The sequence below is a fragment of the Tauraco erythrolophus genome, chromosome 7 (assembly GCF_009769465.1).
Source record: "Tauraco erythrolophus isolate bTauEry1 chromosome 7, bTauEry1.pri, whole genome shotgun sequence".
Classification (NCBI taxonomy): Eukaryota; Metazoa; Chordata; class Aves; order Musophagiformes; family Musophagidae; genus Tauraco; species Tauraco erythrolophus.
This window is the reverse complement of record NC_141471.1, coordinates 46,297,200-46,314,091: the sequence shown is the minus strand read 5'-3', so window position 1 is coordinate 46,314,091 and position 16,892 is coordinate 46,297,200. Positions and strand designations below refer to the sequence as shown.

Sequence of the window (16,892 nt, the reverse complement as noted above, 5' to 3'; positions counted from 1 at the left end):
ACAGGAAGATGAAGCGACTGACTAGTATAGGACACTTTTTTTTCACTCAGTAATTCAGAGTGAATCGTTTTAAGGCTATGCTTATGTACACCTCCTCTAGGCAAAGCACTTGTTCAACGCATCAGAAGGTGCTTCAGTGTTGCCAACTACATGCAAGCAGACGCACTATGACTGGAGTAAAAATTGCATTATATGAAGGAAAAAGAACACCAAAAAATCTCTACAGTTCCTGATAGAAGAGAAAGTCTTGCTGCTAGTCAGGTGAGGAAAGGGGCTTTATACAACTCCATCTGTGTTTCTGAGGGCTATTCCAAGAACTGGGGATGCAGGAGAAGCATAGGACCTATACACAAAACTCTGAACTGCAGTCAGAGGGCATAAGACCAAGAAGAAAAAGCTAAACACAAGGAGAGCTTTAAAAAATTAAGTACAATTTTTGTCTTGTAGCCTTTTCACAGTAGACAGTCCCATGGTATTACTTCTGGTTTTCTTAAGATTCATATTATTTTATTGCTAACTTAATTCAAAACCTGAATATCTGTAGAAGATATTGATGCACCTATTAGAAAAAATGGGGGGAAAAAGCCTATTGAACAAACATTTGGACATGTCCAGTTGTTGCAGTTTTGGTAACCTCAATATTTTAAATCTGATATGACTTTCAATATCTATTTAATATTCTGAGCCTCACCACTCTACTGGAATAAACAAATTCAACAAGAATTCTGAATTAAGCCTGCATTACCTTTGAAGAATAAAGAAACAGTGACCAAAATTATTTTTATTGTCTAGAAATATAAATTCAAAATATAATTTTTATGAGGTGCCAATAATGCAAATGACCTCCTATGAGGCTTCTATTTCAACTATATATATATATATATATATATATCTTATTCTGGGCATTTCACTCAAAGAATAGTCTGTGTAGAACAGCGTAAAGAAAAGCAACTATAATTAGAATTTACTAAAGTTTACACCATCACAAGATCCCACTTGCAGTGTTAGCATAACCACCTGCCAAACTTTTCCAAGCTCTGTCGTATTTGTTTTTGTTAAGGACAAATAGCCATAACAAGCCGTAAAATTAGCAGGGCACTTTAATGAAAGACTGTATCTAGTAACTCACTGGTGTGAGGTAACAATCTTAAGGAATCAATGTCATCATGCTAGAAAGTAAATATTTTTATAACCACATCCATAGCAACCACAAAACTCTCCACTTCTCCAAAGTGATCCATAACGTTTGACTTGCTAAGCTGATTTAAAGCTCTGAGGAGGTATCACTAGCCATCATTTATCTTGGCCATAAAATTCCCAGGAAGACAAATATATAGTCTTTCTGGGCCATCGTTGTAGAGTAAAGAAACACTCAAAAGATATCTCTGGACATAACTATACTTCCTTCTTTTGAAAATATAAATCCTGCAGGGGGATGCACACTATAGGAGTAAGTATCCATTATCTTCTATAGCATCTTTTACTGCAGTGTTAGCTCAGGCAATCGACATCTGAATTAAAGATGTAACATTGCTTATGTCTTATTTACTGCTTTTCACCAATACATCTCTGTGTGCCTTACAAACATTTGCATCTGTATTTCATGAACAGATAAGCCACTGAGAGAAGTTAGAAAAGTGCAGATAAATTCACTGTCAGTAGTGACCTGGCCAACTAAAGCCAGGGAATTCAAGACTCCGAGTCAGAAGCCCCTGACCCATTCAGAAAGCATTACTACTTCTGTATATAAGTAATTTGGATAAGCTCCCACACACCACAGTTGTGTTTTATGCCAGTTCCCAAAGGTCTCTCAGAAATCCAGTGGCATTTTCTACTGCTCTTTGCACTGAAATAAACTGATCCCAGTTCTTTCATAGCAAGAGGCAGGAAACCTTGCAGGCTCCCTGGTCACGGAGGCAAATGTAGAAGGGAACAGAAATCTGTCAGCATCAGGTAATGTAGCCTACGCTTCAGGCTGCAGTCCTGTGCTCGTTCAGACTAGATGTGTGCAGTGCCAGACCAAACGGCATTACCAGCTTAAGCTGAACTAGTTTTGGGAACATGACTATTACTGCTGAATATGCACAGCCAACTGCACCCTAGATTTACGCTGGCTTTAAAGAAGCTATGTAAAGGACAGATAATACCTGATCCATCATAAAACCTGTCTTTATAAAGCTAATTCATTCTGAGCAAATTTGAAACAGCAGACTGAGTTAATAGCAGACCTGTCTTTTGCAGCACTGCAAAGAATCTCAGTAGGAGCCGTTAAGCTCAATTTACTGTGCCATTAAACCACAGCCTCAGTGCAGAAGTAGGCTGGTTACCAGTGCAGGTGGAAATCCACACAGCAGTTAATTCATCTTCACAGCACCCAAATTAGGGAGGTAGAAGCAAAACCTGATCAAGATCCTTTCATTTAAGGGACTAGAAGATTTAATTTGAGGTAACTTCGTGTTTTTCCTTTCTCTTTGGTTGAAGAATAACACAGATTTGCCCCTTTACCTAGAGAGAAAAAGAGAGCTCCAGTTTCAGAGCCAGGAGTCACAGACTGCACTCCTCTTGCTGCATGCACACCGCTGACTGACAGCAGCAATAATCAAATATTTATGCAGCAAACTCTCAGAGCATTTAGCACTGTTGTTTAACACTCTAGCTTAGCTTTAACATAGCATCCTAACGAACACGAGGTTTGGCACATGAGTAGCTGCAGCAATAGTGGGTATTACTAAAAACAGCTGTCTTCCCTGCCCGTCTCACAGGTGTCTCCAGAGCAGGGGCAGCAGAAACAAAGGCGTGCTCTTACCACAGCAGCTGCATTTCAGAGCTTGGTGCTTAGACTGAGAATGATCCATCAGGCTGCAAACTCCTGAGATTGAAATACAGACACACATTCAAGTTTGTTCCATTTACAGGTTTGCAAATTCTTAGCAGAAGGATCGTTCTGTGAGCTGGGGGATCAGTACTGAGGGTCAGAAACATCCTGAAGAGTCAATCTGTGCAGGCAAGCCACAACTTTTATGTATATAATAGGATGACCGGAACAGGCAGGAACTGACCAATTTCAGGTATACAACTCCACTATCGCTGAAAACGCACAGCCAATTTTGAAACAGATCTTGTGTAAAGCTAGTCATGCTCTCTTAAAGCACATTTTCTCTCAGGAAAAAAAAGAACATACAGAACTGGTGGAAAAGGTTTGACCAAAAATCAATGCCAAACATAAACCCAATTATTAAAGTGAAATAAGCGAGTTTATATATGTGCGTGTATATTTCAGTTAATTCCATACCAAGATATTCACTAATATGTTTTTCTTATCTTTTAATTTCACAGAAGAACAGCTACTCTACCTGCTTTAAAATAAGTGGAGTTAAGAACCAGAAGTATTTCCTCAAAGGCAATGTCTAGCAATATTCTACTTCGGTAGGACCTTTCAACTTTGTATTACAACTGTCCTCCATTCTCTCAAATACATCATCACAAGTCAGTATAAGTTCATCTACATTAGAAACTTCTGTCAGCAACTCTGAGTTGGCAGGAACTGCACGTTTTCACACTGCTGATCAATAAAAATATGTATGTAGAAACCTGTAACACAGACACAACTCTACACTAGTCTACAAAGTGAGGTAGCATTGAGATTCTTTCTGAAGCTGGTAAAGGTGTTCTCACTTAAGTACTTCGGAAACTTAAATCAAAGATGGCTCTAAATGTCAATATTAAGGGACTCAAGTATCTCAAAATGGTGGCTGAAGAATCATCTTATAATTATTCCAGGAGTCCGGAATGGCTGATAGGAAACAAAGTCCCCCTAAAACACTCTGTTTAGAAAGGAAAGCTACAAAAATACTACCACGGGCCAACACAAACCAGAAAGCACACTTCTAACAAAGAGTTAGCAAGAGCCTGTCCATGCCCTGTGGCCATGTAGCTCAAGGTAAGCACAGCTGATGCAGTATTTCACAGCCATGCTGAATATACTACATTCCAGCAGGGGCTGGGAAAAGCCTTGGGCACCTAACAACCTCAGTAGGATCACTCTTCAGATAAAGTACAAGAAAGTTCATAATTCTGTCATAATTAGTAACTGAAAATAATGGAAAAAAAAAAACCATCTTTTCTTTCAAAAACTAAGACTACTTTATTCACAGATTTACCACAAACCTGACAGTGAAGCATCTCCTGTATTGAACAACTGAAACAAGCTACGGCCACCTGAAAATTGCCAGAATACCCAACCATGCCAGCATACAAGGTCCCAGCTGGCAGCAGGCTCCGACTTCATACCTTCACCACTTCTTGCCTTCACAGCAGCCATCCTCTCTCTGACTGCACTGTTCCTGCTAGAGGTCCTACACAGCATGTTTGCCGAAAGATTTGCTTGTTTTTTTTAACTTGGAAGTCAGCAAAAACAACAGTCATTCCACTGCTCTGGTGAAGCAAAATGTTTTCAAGCCTTGAAAATGAATCTGGTCAAATAAGTTAATCTTTTCAGCATCATCAAAGGAAACTCAAAAAATTAGTTGGGGCAACCAGCTTTTGTAGCTCTTTAACTATTAACAGTGTAGATGAGCAGACTTAAAAGAAATGTACTATTTTTAAGCAGAGATGCTGCATATCTATTGCTTAACACACCGAGAGTAGGCAAGGCCTGCAGAGGGACCCGTGTCGTGTTGTTCACCATCACTAAGACAAGTGACCAAAGCCCACACTGCCTGGCCGACTCTAAGTTCGTTTACACCTTACAAAGTACCTGCAAAAAGTAAAATCGCTACCAAAACCAAAAGGTGTTAGTTTGTATACCTCTCTGCACAGGTGTATCTAATCAGTAGAGCATAAGGAAATAGTCTTTTTGACCTACAAAATGAAGATAAGTTGCCTAATTAACTCTCACGTCACAGTTATCTGTGCACTACAAAGTGGAAAGCGCATACGACTAATGGAGCTAAAGAAAAGCCTCCAAAACTCAGCTCCCGATCTGCCAAAACTCATTTTTCTGCTATGAGAGGTGATGATACCACAAAGACTGTGGCAGACTAAAAAGACTGCACATGCCCTGTATTACTTTTGGGTTTGTCGATAGTTTCGAGGCGGGAGCGTTGCGCCCCCCAGCAAAGCCGCCCTTGTTTCCACGCCGTTCCTCCCCTCCGCTTCACCTGCCGGCACGGACACCCATGGAAGCCGCATCCGGTGATGAACTGAGGGGAAACAGCCCAACCGCAGCTCCAGACCACAGCGGAGCACCCCGTGCCGGGCCGACGCCCCCCCCCCGCCCCTCCGCGCACCCCCCGCGCCCGGCCACTCCACGGCCGCCGCCTGCCCGGGGTCACTCACGATCTCGATCACCATGAGGAGCCCGGGCAGGGTCCGCAGGAACTCCCTGTCGTAGGCGAGGGTGCTGGAGCTGGCCGACAGGTTGGCGGTGAAGGAGCTGCTGGTGGTGGTGACCGTGTGAGAACGCGGGCGCGGCGGCTGCTCCTCAGGCGACGGCACCGGCGGCTCCATCGTCGGCGCCGCGGGGCTGCCCCGCGCCTCCCGGCCAGCGCCGACCCGGCGGCGGGGCGCGGGCAGGGGCGGCGGCCGCCTGATGGGCGGCGGGAAAGGCGCCCCGCGCGCCGCTTTGTGTGGCCCCGGGGCCGCCGGCAGCCCCTCGCCTCAGCGCGGGGGGAGGGTGCTCGGCGGCCGGCCCCGGGCGGAGAGGCGGGTCCGGCGGCGTGCCGCCCGCCCAGGAGCCCGGCCGGCCAGTCCCGCCGCGGCCCCCGGGGCGGGAGCGGGGCTGAGGCGTCAGGGCGGGCGGAAGGCTGCTGAGGTGGGGCGGTGGGGGCGGCCGCCAGGGCCTGTGGGGGGGACCGCGGCCCGGGGTTGGTGGTAGGGGGGATTACCAGCGCTAGGAAGGGGGCAACGTGGGGCTCCTCCGGCACCATCTCCTGACTTCCCGGACTTTTATACAGGCAGAGGCCTTGGGAGCACGTCTGCGTCCAGCGCAGCCGAGGAGCCAAGCAGAGTCAGCCGTTCTCTGGAAAAACACCTCGCCGGAAACCGTGCCATAGCCCCCTGGGTGAGCACGGTTTGGGGGTTCCAACCCCAGCTGCCTGCCATTGGCGTCCACCTAGAGTGTTGCCTCCAGCTCCATGGGCAGCAAACATTGACAGGAGACGTCCTGGCACTGCAGGTTGTCATCCCCGCTGGCTGCCATCACTCATTAGTGGCACACTTGGGAGAGGAACCACCACGAAGTGCCACAGGCAAGTAACAAGAGGCTAGGAGATGCCACAGCCCTCTCAGAGCTGGAAATGGGGATCTACCAAACCACTATCAGTCTCCATGATGCAAAAGACTTTAAAAGCCATGAAAGTCACTGGAAATTGAAAGTATGAGGTCCTTACTGGCCTACTACCTGACAGTGTTGAACTGTTCCTTAACTTAGGTTTTTTAGTACTTTTCCTGTCTAAAGTGTTGCCTTTTAAAAACAATCATTTTCGGGTCATTGAAGAGCTTCTAAAGTGATTTTCCATTCCACAGTAAGTATGGTGTTTCAACAACAAGCTAGCAGGTCATAGGGGTTTTTTTCAACATTAAAGAATTCTCGTTAGCAAAGCATTTGTGTATGGCAGCTCAGTAAAAATGAAGTGTTTTCCATATGTCTGGTGGCTATTGTCCTCGAATTGTTTACTGCCACTCTTCTACTGGCTAACAAAGGATGGATTTTGCTGAAAGGTAATCTTTTCAGCAAGAGATTCAATCTGCTGGGGAGGGAGGAGAGGATGGCAAAGTTTCTCTCCAAAATACGGGAAATGGGAATTACCGAAAGGAATTGGTTCTGGAGCATGATTGTGCCTCTGCTCACAGTGTAAGCGTGTCACAGCACAGGCTCCATGGGCTTCTTGGAATGTGTGTCTTGGCTTGGGCTCTGTGGAGCTCCCATATACTCATAGGCACTGGTGACTTTTTTAAGACAGCAGAAGAAATGTGGCAGAGTTTTGCAAACATGAGCTGCAGGTCATCAGAGTGAGATGCCAGTCACTGAGGATGATATGATTTACAAATATCTTTCTTTGTGAGGAAAAGAAAAGAGACCGTTAGCAAACCACACACTCAAACACAACATCTCAATTGCGAGCAAGGAGTTTTACACATTCTGGCAAAACCATAATTTTTTGTGGAGTTATCAGCATTTCTGTGTTGGTTGCATTCCTATTTTATCCCTTTCTCTTGAACAAGAGCTCAGATTTTAACAGAAAAGAACACATCTGTGCACTGGTCTGTTTAGAGACCTGCTTCAACTGGCTTGCAAATAAAAAGTGCTTTATCTGATTGTTCAAGCTTCCTTGCAATGCCAGAGCTGCTTTGAGATGCCTGGTTGCTGTTAGTGAGGATCCACTGTAACAGCATTGATTTTCTCCTCTGAAAGACTTACTGAGTTTCGCACCTATTAGATTAGTGAGTAAACGTGGTGCTAAAATTCATGCCGATAGCAAAATCAACACAAATTTCAAAATGGTTTGAGTCATTCACATCATTTTCCCTTTCAGAGTTGATTTATGTTACGCTGGATGTATATTCTCGCCATGTTTCCAGGATGTTACTCAGTGGGCTCAGCTTTGATGCATAATGCCAGAGCTCTGTTTTTATTTTGGTCCCTAAACTTCTGGAGGTCAGTGTTGTTTCTCTTTCAACCATCACAATTAGAGCAATAAATTTCATTGCTTCTGGTCTGCATGTCTATCATTTGAGCATCTCAGGTCCCCTGGCAAAAAAAGTAAACCAAAAACACAGATAGGGAAAGATTTGTTTTCTGTTTCAACTATATTAAATCTGTTAATATAGCACAAGCTTTCAATGTCTGTTGTAGAGGTCTAGTGTTGTAACTAATTCAACAAGAACTGGAGGGCTACATTTCTGGGCAACTTCTCTGAACACTGGCTGCTGCTCTGATGTCCTTAGTTAGCATGTTTTTCTCCAGCAAACATATTTGGAGAATGAGTTTCAGTATGTCCTGGTTGTAGCTAGGACAGAGTTAGTTTTGATTCCTAGCAGCTAGAATAGCACTGTGTTTTGGGTTTAGTATGCGATTTGTTACGAGAAGAATATTTATAGCACGCTGATGTTTTTAGTTGGTACTGAGACTTCAAGGACGTCTCAGCTTCTTGTGTTTTGCCAGTGTGCAGGAGCACAACAGGCTAGGGAACAAAGGGCCCACAGCTCCTCTTATGTTTTGAACTTAGATTTCGGATTGAGGGCCAAATTCGCCAACGGAGTATTCCATATCATGCAACGTCATGCCCAGTATACAGATGAGGGTGGACTGGGAAGTTTGGGATTCTCTTCCAGACACCCAGAGTTCTCTCTCTCTCTTTTCAGGCACCTCTCTCGTCCATGATTACAGTGTCAGGACTTATCTGTTTCAGGATCACTTGCCAGGACAGGAGAGGTGTTGGTCACCAGATGGTGAGCAATTACACTATGCAACACTTGTTTCTGTATATTATTATAATTGTATATACTTTCATATATTATTATTATCATTATTGCTTTTCTATTATTATTATTGTTATTATTATTAAATTGTTCTTATCTCAACCCACAAGTCTCCTTCCCTTTACTCCTTTTAATTCTCCCAATTCCCCCAGGAGCAGGGGAGAGTGAGCGAGCAGCTCTGTGAGTTTAGTTGCCTGCTGTGTTAAACCACAACACACTGAAAGAAGGGCAAACACTCTAGAAGCTTTTCTATACCACTGATATTCCAGGAAGCAAATTCCGTTGTTTAACTTGACAGAATACTACTTTACATTTTGAATGTTAACTAGAGCTCTAATTTTTTGTTTTGCATCCTTGCACTGAAGGCTAGAACCAGAAAGCCTGCAGGGACCATCTGAGCTTAGCCAGATTTTTTTACATATAGATAGCATCAGAAGCAAATAATTGAATGCTTCTGCTTGAACAATCAACCTTTTATTAGAGAACTACCAAGGGAGAAGAAGGTGGCCCATTTTCTGTATTTTAAATTAACCTTTCAAGGGAAGGATTGGTGAGGCTTTTAAACACCAGTCAAGATTGTTACCTCTGTTTTTCAACTACTATCATGAAGTAAACTGGGTTTAGAAAAAAATATGTAATTTGGTGAAGCCTTTCAATGTAAATGTTTTAGTAAAAGCAAAATAGCTGATGCAAGTATTATCGGGTTTCTAAATAAAGGGCTTACTTCTGAGTGTCTCGATATCTAACTAACAGATTCTTCCATTTAAGCTGGTTTAGTGCTCAAATCCTGAGGTATCAACATTTTTGAGATTACTGATCGAGCTCTCTAGAACTACCTTCTTAGCAGCAATCTGGCCAACTGGAAGTGCTAATTAAAGTAGACTCACAGGCCCAAGGAGTGGAGCTGACTGGAATTTCCTGAACTGGTTTTCTGTTTTGAAATACAGCTTCCCTTTCCCCCTCCCAAATCCTAGAATTTTCAAATGTAAAAGTTATTCAGACTTTTTTTAGGTATGTAGAACAAGTAAACATACAAAAGGAAAAGTGATGGAGATTTTTCACTGGCCATCAGCAGATTTCAGTCAACAACAAAACTTACTGTTTTTAAACCACCTAGGAGCGATTTAAGAAAACTAAGGGAACTTATTCTGAAGAAGGCACAAAAGGAATTGTACTTCGTGTGGAACCCAGGTCATATGTAAGGGATATGGATTCAAGTCGGATGTCCAGGACAAATATTCTCACCCTTGACATCCTGCTGTGCTTATCTGAGGATGAGATATTTTCAGTTAGCATTAAATCAAGAAATGCTTGGAATATTTCCTAATGGCTTTTCGGAATCAGCAAAGTGTAGGCTTTGAGCTACAAACGTATTTAAGTAAATAATGAATAACACATACTACTCTTCATATAGAAAAGCTGATTTATACTAACCCAAACCAGAAACACTTGATTTGTAGTTTGGTAGTGACATGTGCTATAGGCACACCTAATGATCAATCAAGGCAAATTACTCTGTGTATGAACTGGTATTTTGCAAAATAAAGATGGTTTTCATGATTGAGATGCTTGGATCTTCTGATGTTGCTGCAGCAGAGAGACAATAGATGAGATGCCTGTATTTTCAAAATGGCTATTATTCAGCAAATCTGTAGATCTGTGTTTGTATGTGGGGTTACTGAACATGAGGCTTGTTTGGTTTGGCAGCTTGGGCACCCCAAAATTAACAAACGTAAAGTCAATACCAATGGAAACTGCAGTCTGAGTAATGACAGCACATGGGATTTGGTTGTCAGATACGTAAGTTACCAGTCTAATGCTGGTAACTTTAGCTGTTTACGTTCTATACTCCTTTTCTTACAAATATTTATTTACTTGAAGTTTACTTGAATTATATGGACAAAGGCCCGTTTGTAGACACACAGACATTTTACCTGCCAAAAAGCTGCATTAGAAGATCTGCACTGCCATACAGAGAATTAACTCCATGCTGTGAACAATAACATACTGACTTTAAGATTTTTTTTTTATTATTTCTTTTATTTTTGAAAGCTATTATCGTGACACTAAGTAAACTGTTTGATGATAGAGACTGTGCTACGAAAAGAAAGCACAGAGTACATAAGCCGTGTATTTTCTGTGCATTAGCCTTTCACCAGCTGTTTTGTCTGCTCTGGGAATGTAAAAATCCAGCCTTGAAACGCAAATGTGTCTTAGATACTGTGCTGAGGAAAAATTGCTCACTTCCTCCAGAGCAGATTTGTACTTAGAATACTGTCCTGTGATGCTATACACACACGCTTAACTTCAGGTCAGAGAGTACATCTACTCGAATTAAGTGTTCGTAGTGAGAACCATGAAGGCTGTGTACAAATCTTCTCAGAATGGGAGTTGTGGGTTTTGGATTTCAGGGTCAGAGACCTCAAACCTGTAAGGCACCTGTAAAAGTATGCCCATATTGTATTTCACAGCCTGCTCCTCAGCTGTCTTTCTCTACAGGGAGCCTGCAAGCACCGCTCCAAGCGCAGCTGGTGGCCATGCTTTCTCACACCTACAAATCATGAGTCACCTGAATACTGAAGAGTGTCCGGTGTCATGTTATGTGAGGAAGCAGCTTAGTCTGCCCCTGAGCATGTCCAGACAGGCTGTCCCTGAGGCACACTCATAAATACTTTCATTGGGGTCACCAGCCCTCCATAGACCTTTAAATATTACTATAGTACAAACACGTACTAGTGATTACGTTACTCAAGAATATAAACATTTCCACTGAAGACATGCATGATTTCTACTCACTGAGGATGGTGCTTGCCTGAGTGTTTATGTAAATCACAGCAGGTAGTGGTCATACAGCACCCAAGCCCAGTGCAAAACAGCTGGAGGAAAAGATCACCTTTAACAATTGTCAATGCCATATTTGTTTTTAGATAATTAACGAAAAAACCAAACATTTCCACCATACTTTCATCACAGCATCATCCATGTTTAGGGAGAAAGTTTATATCTACCTCGTAACTCCTGGCATCAGCTTGCCTGCAGGCTTTATCAACAGACAGCTATCTTGCTCTGCTGTGGTTGGAAAAACACCCTGAAACATGCCTGAGACCTAAAGTGCGCCTTATATTATGCTGAATTATCAGGAAGTGGTGAGCTTGCTGTGTGCAGATATACAGAGAGAAGACATCCAGTAGCTGGCAGGCAAAAACCTAACCAGATACCATGGCTAGGAGCTGAAGTCAGACAAATTCAGACTGAAAATAAAGCATCTTTGTTGGTTTTGTTCTTTTTTTTTTTTAACTTATCTTTTTAATACAGCATAATTAGCTATCTGAGTAATTTTTTAAGTAAGGCAGTAGACTCTCCATCATTTTAAATCTATAATTCAAAGCTATGGATTTATTTAAAATATACTCTTTACCAAGATTATATTGACAAATTTTGTGGTCTGTATTGTACCGTGCACAAGAGATGAGTGATTTGAAAAAACACATAAATTAATTCCCATTAATTCCATAAAGCTACAGTCTTGTTAATGCCCTAGTCAGCCAGCTGTATAATACACGTGCAGCACCAATGCCTGACACATCACCTGCTTGTCCTGAAGCAGCAGCAGAATAAAGAATTTCACAAATTTTGCTGGCTGGACTATGCCTGGCCAATAGTTGGGTAATGAAAGTGCTGTGTGGTGAGAATCAGTTTTGTGCCGGTGGTATGCAAGGCTTAGGGGTGGAAAATCCTCATCCGGAGAAAGAAAAAAGGCGAGTGGGCTGACCGCAGGATCTGCTGAGAAAGGCGGCCGCTGGCTGGGGTGAGGTAGCAGAGCATGCATGTCCTGTCGTAGGAGGCTGAAGTGCAAGGGAGGGGAACTGGGAGCCTGGCAGGGCACTGACCTAAGTCTTGGAGAACACAACAGTGCAAGGAGAAGGCAGAGAAATGAAGGCAGATGTGTTACTGCTCTTCATACTGGTTTGCACAGGTGTTCTGTTAGTATGGGATAAAGACATTTGACATCTATCCGTTAACAGGAGGAGAGCAAAATGTGAGCAGAGGAACACGTTAGACCCTGTAATAGTCTGAAATCCCCAAGCGACCAAGCGATACGATATCAGTATTTTCAAATCAGCAACTTATCTTTGCAAGTAGACCAGTGCCAAAAGATTTCTATGAACACAAAGAACAAAATGACCCTATTATTTGTACTCACAGAACAGGCTTAGCCCTGAAACAAAGCAAAAACAAAGAAACAAATCTCCCTAGCACAAAACACAGGCAAGTGCAACTCAAAGCAGGACACAGAGGCGCAGGCACCAGTGTTTTAGCACATACAGAACACTGCTCATGACTACAAATAATTACTAGATGCTTTCATAGCATAGATTCGCACAAACCAGCATGCAAAGGTGCAGTGATACCTGGTAAGTCTTGCGTCAGTGCGTGAAAAATAGCTGCAGTGATGCAAGGCACTTGGTGCGTTCTTCGGTTCAAGGCTCCTGAAAACAGCTATTGCAAGAGAAATAGGAGCCTGGAGAAACGGGAGATAAATCGAAGAGAGAATGATTTTTCTATTATGGCTGCCTGTATTTTTGGGGAACAGAGTGTGCTGTCTGTTGCTGGTCTAGCAAAACCTGCTGGGATTTTTAAATGAATCGGAAAGCCAAATTTTGTTAAATTTCTCGATTCACTCAATCTGCTTTGAAAATTGCAGGCTTTGGGCTGTGTGAGAATGATGCATGATATCAGACTATAGAGCAGTCAGGGGATGGATGATGGGCTGCCTTTTGGAGGGACTGGGATTTCCTCAGAACAAAGGCTTATCCCATTTATGACATGTCTTGAGAAAGCTTATCCTGTCAAGTCATTCATCACCCTACTAACTAGCTACTGAGCATGGATAATGCTTCTTTGCTAGATCAGTGAGGGAAAAGAGAATTTCAGAAGAAAGGAAGGTTTTCATTTGGGGATTTTAGGAGATTGGGAGAAGAGCTGATAGGAGTTGGGCTATCTAAGCTCTTTGAACCATGAGAAAAACATACCAAGAAGGATTTTACTAAATGCTCATAGTGTAGCTAAAATACAGCCTTTCTTTTGAGGGCAACCTGATTACCTAGGTATTTAAATTATGTGAATTGGCACAGCCCTGTGGACTGCAGTATTAGATTTTGAGTATGTAGAGGATGCTCTGAGATAGATGTGGCTCTAATTACTAACATTGAGGTGAGTTAAGTCCATCATATATTTGTGAATGTCTGGCTTAATATTAACTTATTAACTATGAGACAATTCTGACATTAGATTTATTATAAGATAGACATCCCCTTGAGCCTCAAAATTAAGCAGCTTACTTTCCTATAACTTTTGAGATTGGCTCACCTTAATGTTCAAGAATGTTCGGACTCCATTGGAAGTGCTTGCTGCAGTGGCAGTATTTATGTAAGGTCAATCTACTCCTTGTACCTTTTTCTCTACTAAAAAGTTACCATGTTTTCTTGGCATTTATAAGAATTTGACATCTTTTAGTACTCTTTGAATTTGTTATGTTCAGCTGGAATTGATCAATAGGTTAAAAGACTAAGAAGGAGGATGAGGACAGGTAGTGTGACAGCTTAACCTTCATCTTCTCAGCACATCAGAAAACTGGTTTTACATATATAGATATATGTGTGTGTGTGTGTCTGTATATATACACGCATACACATACACAGACATATCCATATAATTAAAGGAATGTCTCCTTAGACCCAGAAAATTATTAAAAAAAAATATTAGTCACTAAATATATGATCTTACAAAAGCAATGTGGTTCTCTGAATACGCCAATCAATTAATTCCTTTCTTGCCTTCTGCAGAAAGACTCAGTCAGAGGCCAAGGAAACAAGCTGTAAGTGTGTGCAAATGAAGGTCATGCACCAAGCTGCTGTGCTGTCTTCTTAAGTGATGTTATGATTACTATTTCAGTGAAGTACTAATCAGGGAGGTCATATTTTCGTAATTCATTGTTCAAGCAGGCAGTACAAGGAAAAATGTCAAAGTTAGCAAGGATGTATACAAACCAGGTGTTACTTTGATGAAATCTGAGATTATTCCTTGCATACAAGAGTCCCTCCTATGCTAGAAGCCTACTTTTATGGACTGCCTGAATTCACTAGTGAAGGATTTCTTGATGTAATCCACAAGTAAGGAAATACGAGTAAAGGGATTACGTAAGTTCATCAGTGCTAAAATGCAGAATTTAATAAGTGATCTTCATAAATAGCAGTGAACAACACTGTGATATTTTAAAGGATGTTTCAAGGTGTCTGTCTAATTGGAAGATGAGTCATAGGTGAAGTCCTCCAACCTGAAAAAGTACTCCTATCTGTAAAGCAACTGCATGTAAGGCAACCAGCTGCAAGAAAAAAAAAACACATACAGAAAAGGGAAAAAAAAAAAAAACAAACAGATGCTGGGGAAGGCACCTGCACTGCAAAGACAAATATTCAGTCTTGTCTTCTTACAAGAGCACAAAACAGGAACTGCAAGGACGCATGGCAACTGCCTCTCTAGCAGAGGGCAATGAAGGGATACCAGATCCATGGTCCACCTTATCTGAGTGTGAGTGACATAGTTGAAGCTCACCTCCAAATCTGGGGAAGTGAAGAAGAGGCAGGACTTGAAGGACTACATCCCCCACATCCTTGCTCTGTATGTATCCCTGCCTTGAAAAAGGAACCATTATTTCACAGTATTTCATTAACGTGATTGAAAATAACTTTTAGCAAGCATCAGCCATAAGATGAGTGACAACGAGAGGTATAGTCCCTCCAGTAGCACTACACAGAGAAGCTGCCTTTACCCTGTATGTGTGGTAGTGAATCCCTTGACATAAGTTGTGCTAAAAAAAGCCACTGATGCATTATAATCAGTCAACAATACTAGACTAAAGCACATGCACTCGGCTTTGTTTACTCAAAGGCAGTATAGAAAATAAAAAATATGCCAACCCTAAACACCACCAACTCCCAACACTCCAAATCTGTACTAAAATGCGTATGAAGATCAGCTGTTTCTTCAGATCTGCCTACTGGATTTCAATATATTTTACGAATCATCTCAAGCCAGATAATGCTTTTGAAAGCAAAGTAGTATTTCCAAAACTCTATCTAGCTGTGCAAAGACTCGTGACTGGGTAAGCCCCAGAAAACTGCATTGAATAGATATAAACCGTATGTTAACACTGTAATACTTCAGAACTGAAAGCAGACTTGAAAATGAAGCATTTTCCCTGTTTACGTGTTGTCTTTGTGCATGCAATTCCTTTTTTAAAAAGCAAATTTAACACAGAGGCAGGTAGACAGCAAGCAGTTCTGGGGAACGAAGTCACCTGTTCTTTGGGACAAGTTCAGCACAATCAGCCATCCCAGGCACTTCCTTATAACAGCCCAGCTGAAATGCTTGCATCCTGACTCAGGCAGGCTGCCTTGAATAGTTTACATTCCCTGCTTATTTACCCTATAGCTTCTGCACCAATAAACCACATTGTCATTTTTAGCGATGCATTCAAGAGGGACTCATCCAAGGCCTGATTGCCTGGTGCAGAGTTCTCAGTCATTGTAACATAATGAGTTTTAAACCAGTCAATTCCAACTCACCAATTAAAACAAGGTATGTGGAGCTGTGCTTCTCAATTTTTCCCATACCAGGCCTTTCCACTCTATTTCCTAAAAAACATCTGTCCATCCAATCTGGACCTGATTACTGTCCCAACATTAGAAAAGCACAGATGTTTAAACCTCCCAGTATCTGCTTATCACTCCTTGGACGCTCCCCTGACTCAGCCCACATGCTGACATGACAGCTTCTGTCTAAACGCAATCATTCACAGGAGTGCCTCTCGTGCCCTCATCACCATAATGTCCGATAATTCACCAAACATGTAACCACGTCCCCTACGCTTCACTTCAGGATGGATTACAGTAGCAATGAGAAAACCAGTGAGCTGGCCTTGTGCTAGGGGAGAGCTTGCACACAGCACGCGAGTTCTCAGGTGGAAGGAACCAGCAAGATTTCCAGCCCACTTGGGGGTATTTTAGATGGATAAAAATGCATCAGGAGTGTCCCTGGAGTGTTCTTGCTCAATTTCTATCATTTAACCTCAACCTCTGGTAACACCAGGCTACAGCTGCTATTACCGTTATTATTATTTGGTTGTTAAGATCACATAAAAAACCTTAATAGCCAGAGTTATGGGTACCTTGCTATTACTAGGGCTCCCACTTCTTGCTCTGAGTCTGCGATTGCAAGAAAGAAGGAAGAAAATTTCCTCAGAATTTCAGGAAGAACATTTTGAGGAGCTTTGCTTTAAGGCCGTATCTCTGACTACTTGGTTGGACCTAAAAACTGCTTAGTTTAGATCTGAGGAAAATCATGAACTA

At 42.2% G+C, this 16,892-nt stretch overlaps 1 protein-coding gene across 1 annotated transcript in view; it reads right to left on the bottom strand.

Moving 5' to 3' along the window:
• CMTM8 (CKLF like MARVEL transmembrane domain containing 8) overlaps positions 1–5,508 on the bottom strand; it is a 37,111-nt gene extending 31,603 nt beyond the window's left edge. Inside the window, exon 1 of the mRNA XM_086615021.1 lies at positions 5,338–5,508. Within this exon, the coding sequence (XP_086471147.1) occupies positions 5,338–5,508 (171 nt within the window). The remainder of the gene's footprint in view (positions 1–5,337) is intronic.
• Positions 5,509–16,892: the final 11,384 nt, after the last annotated feature.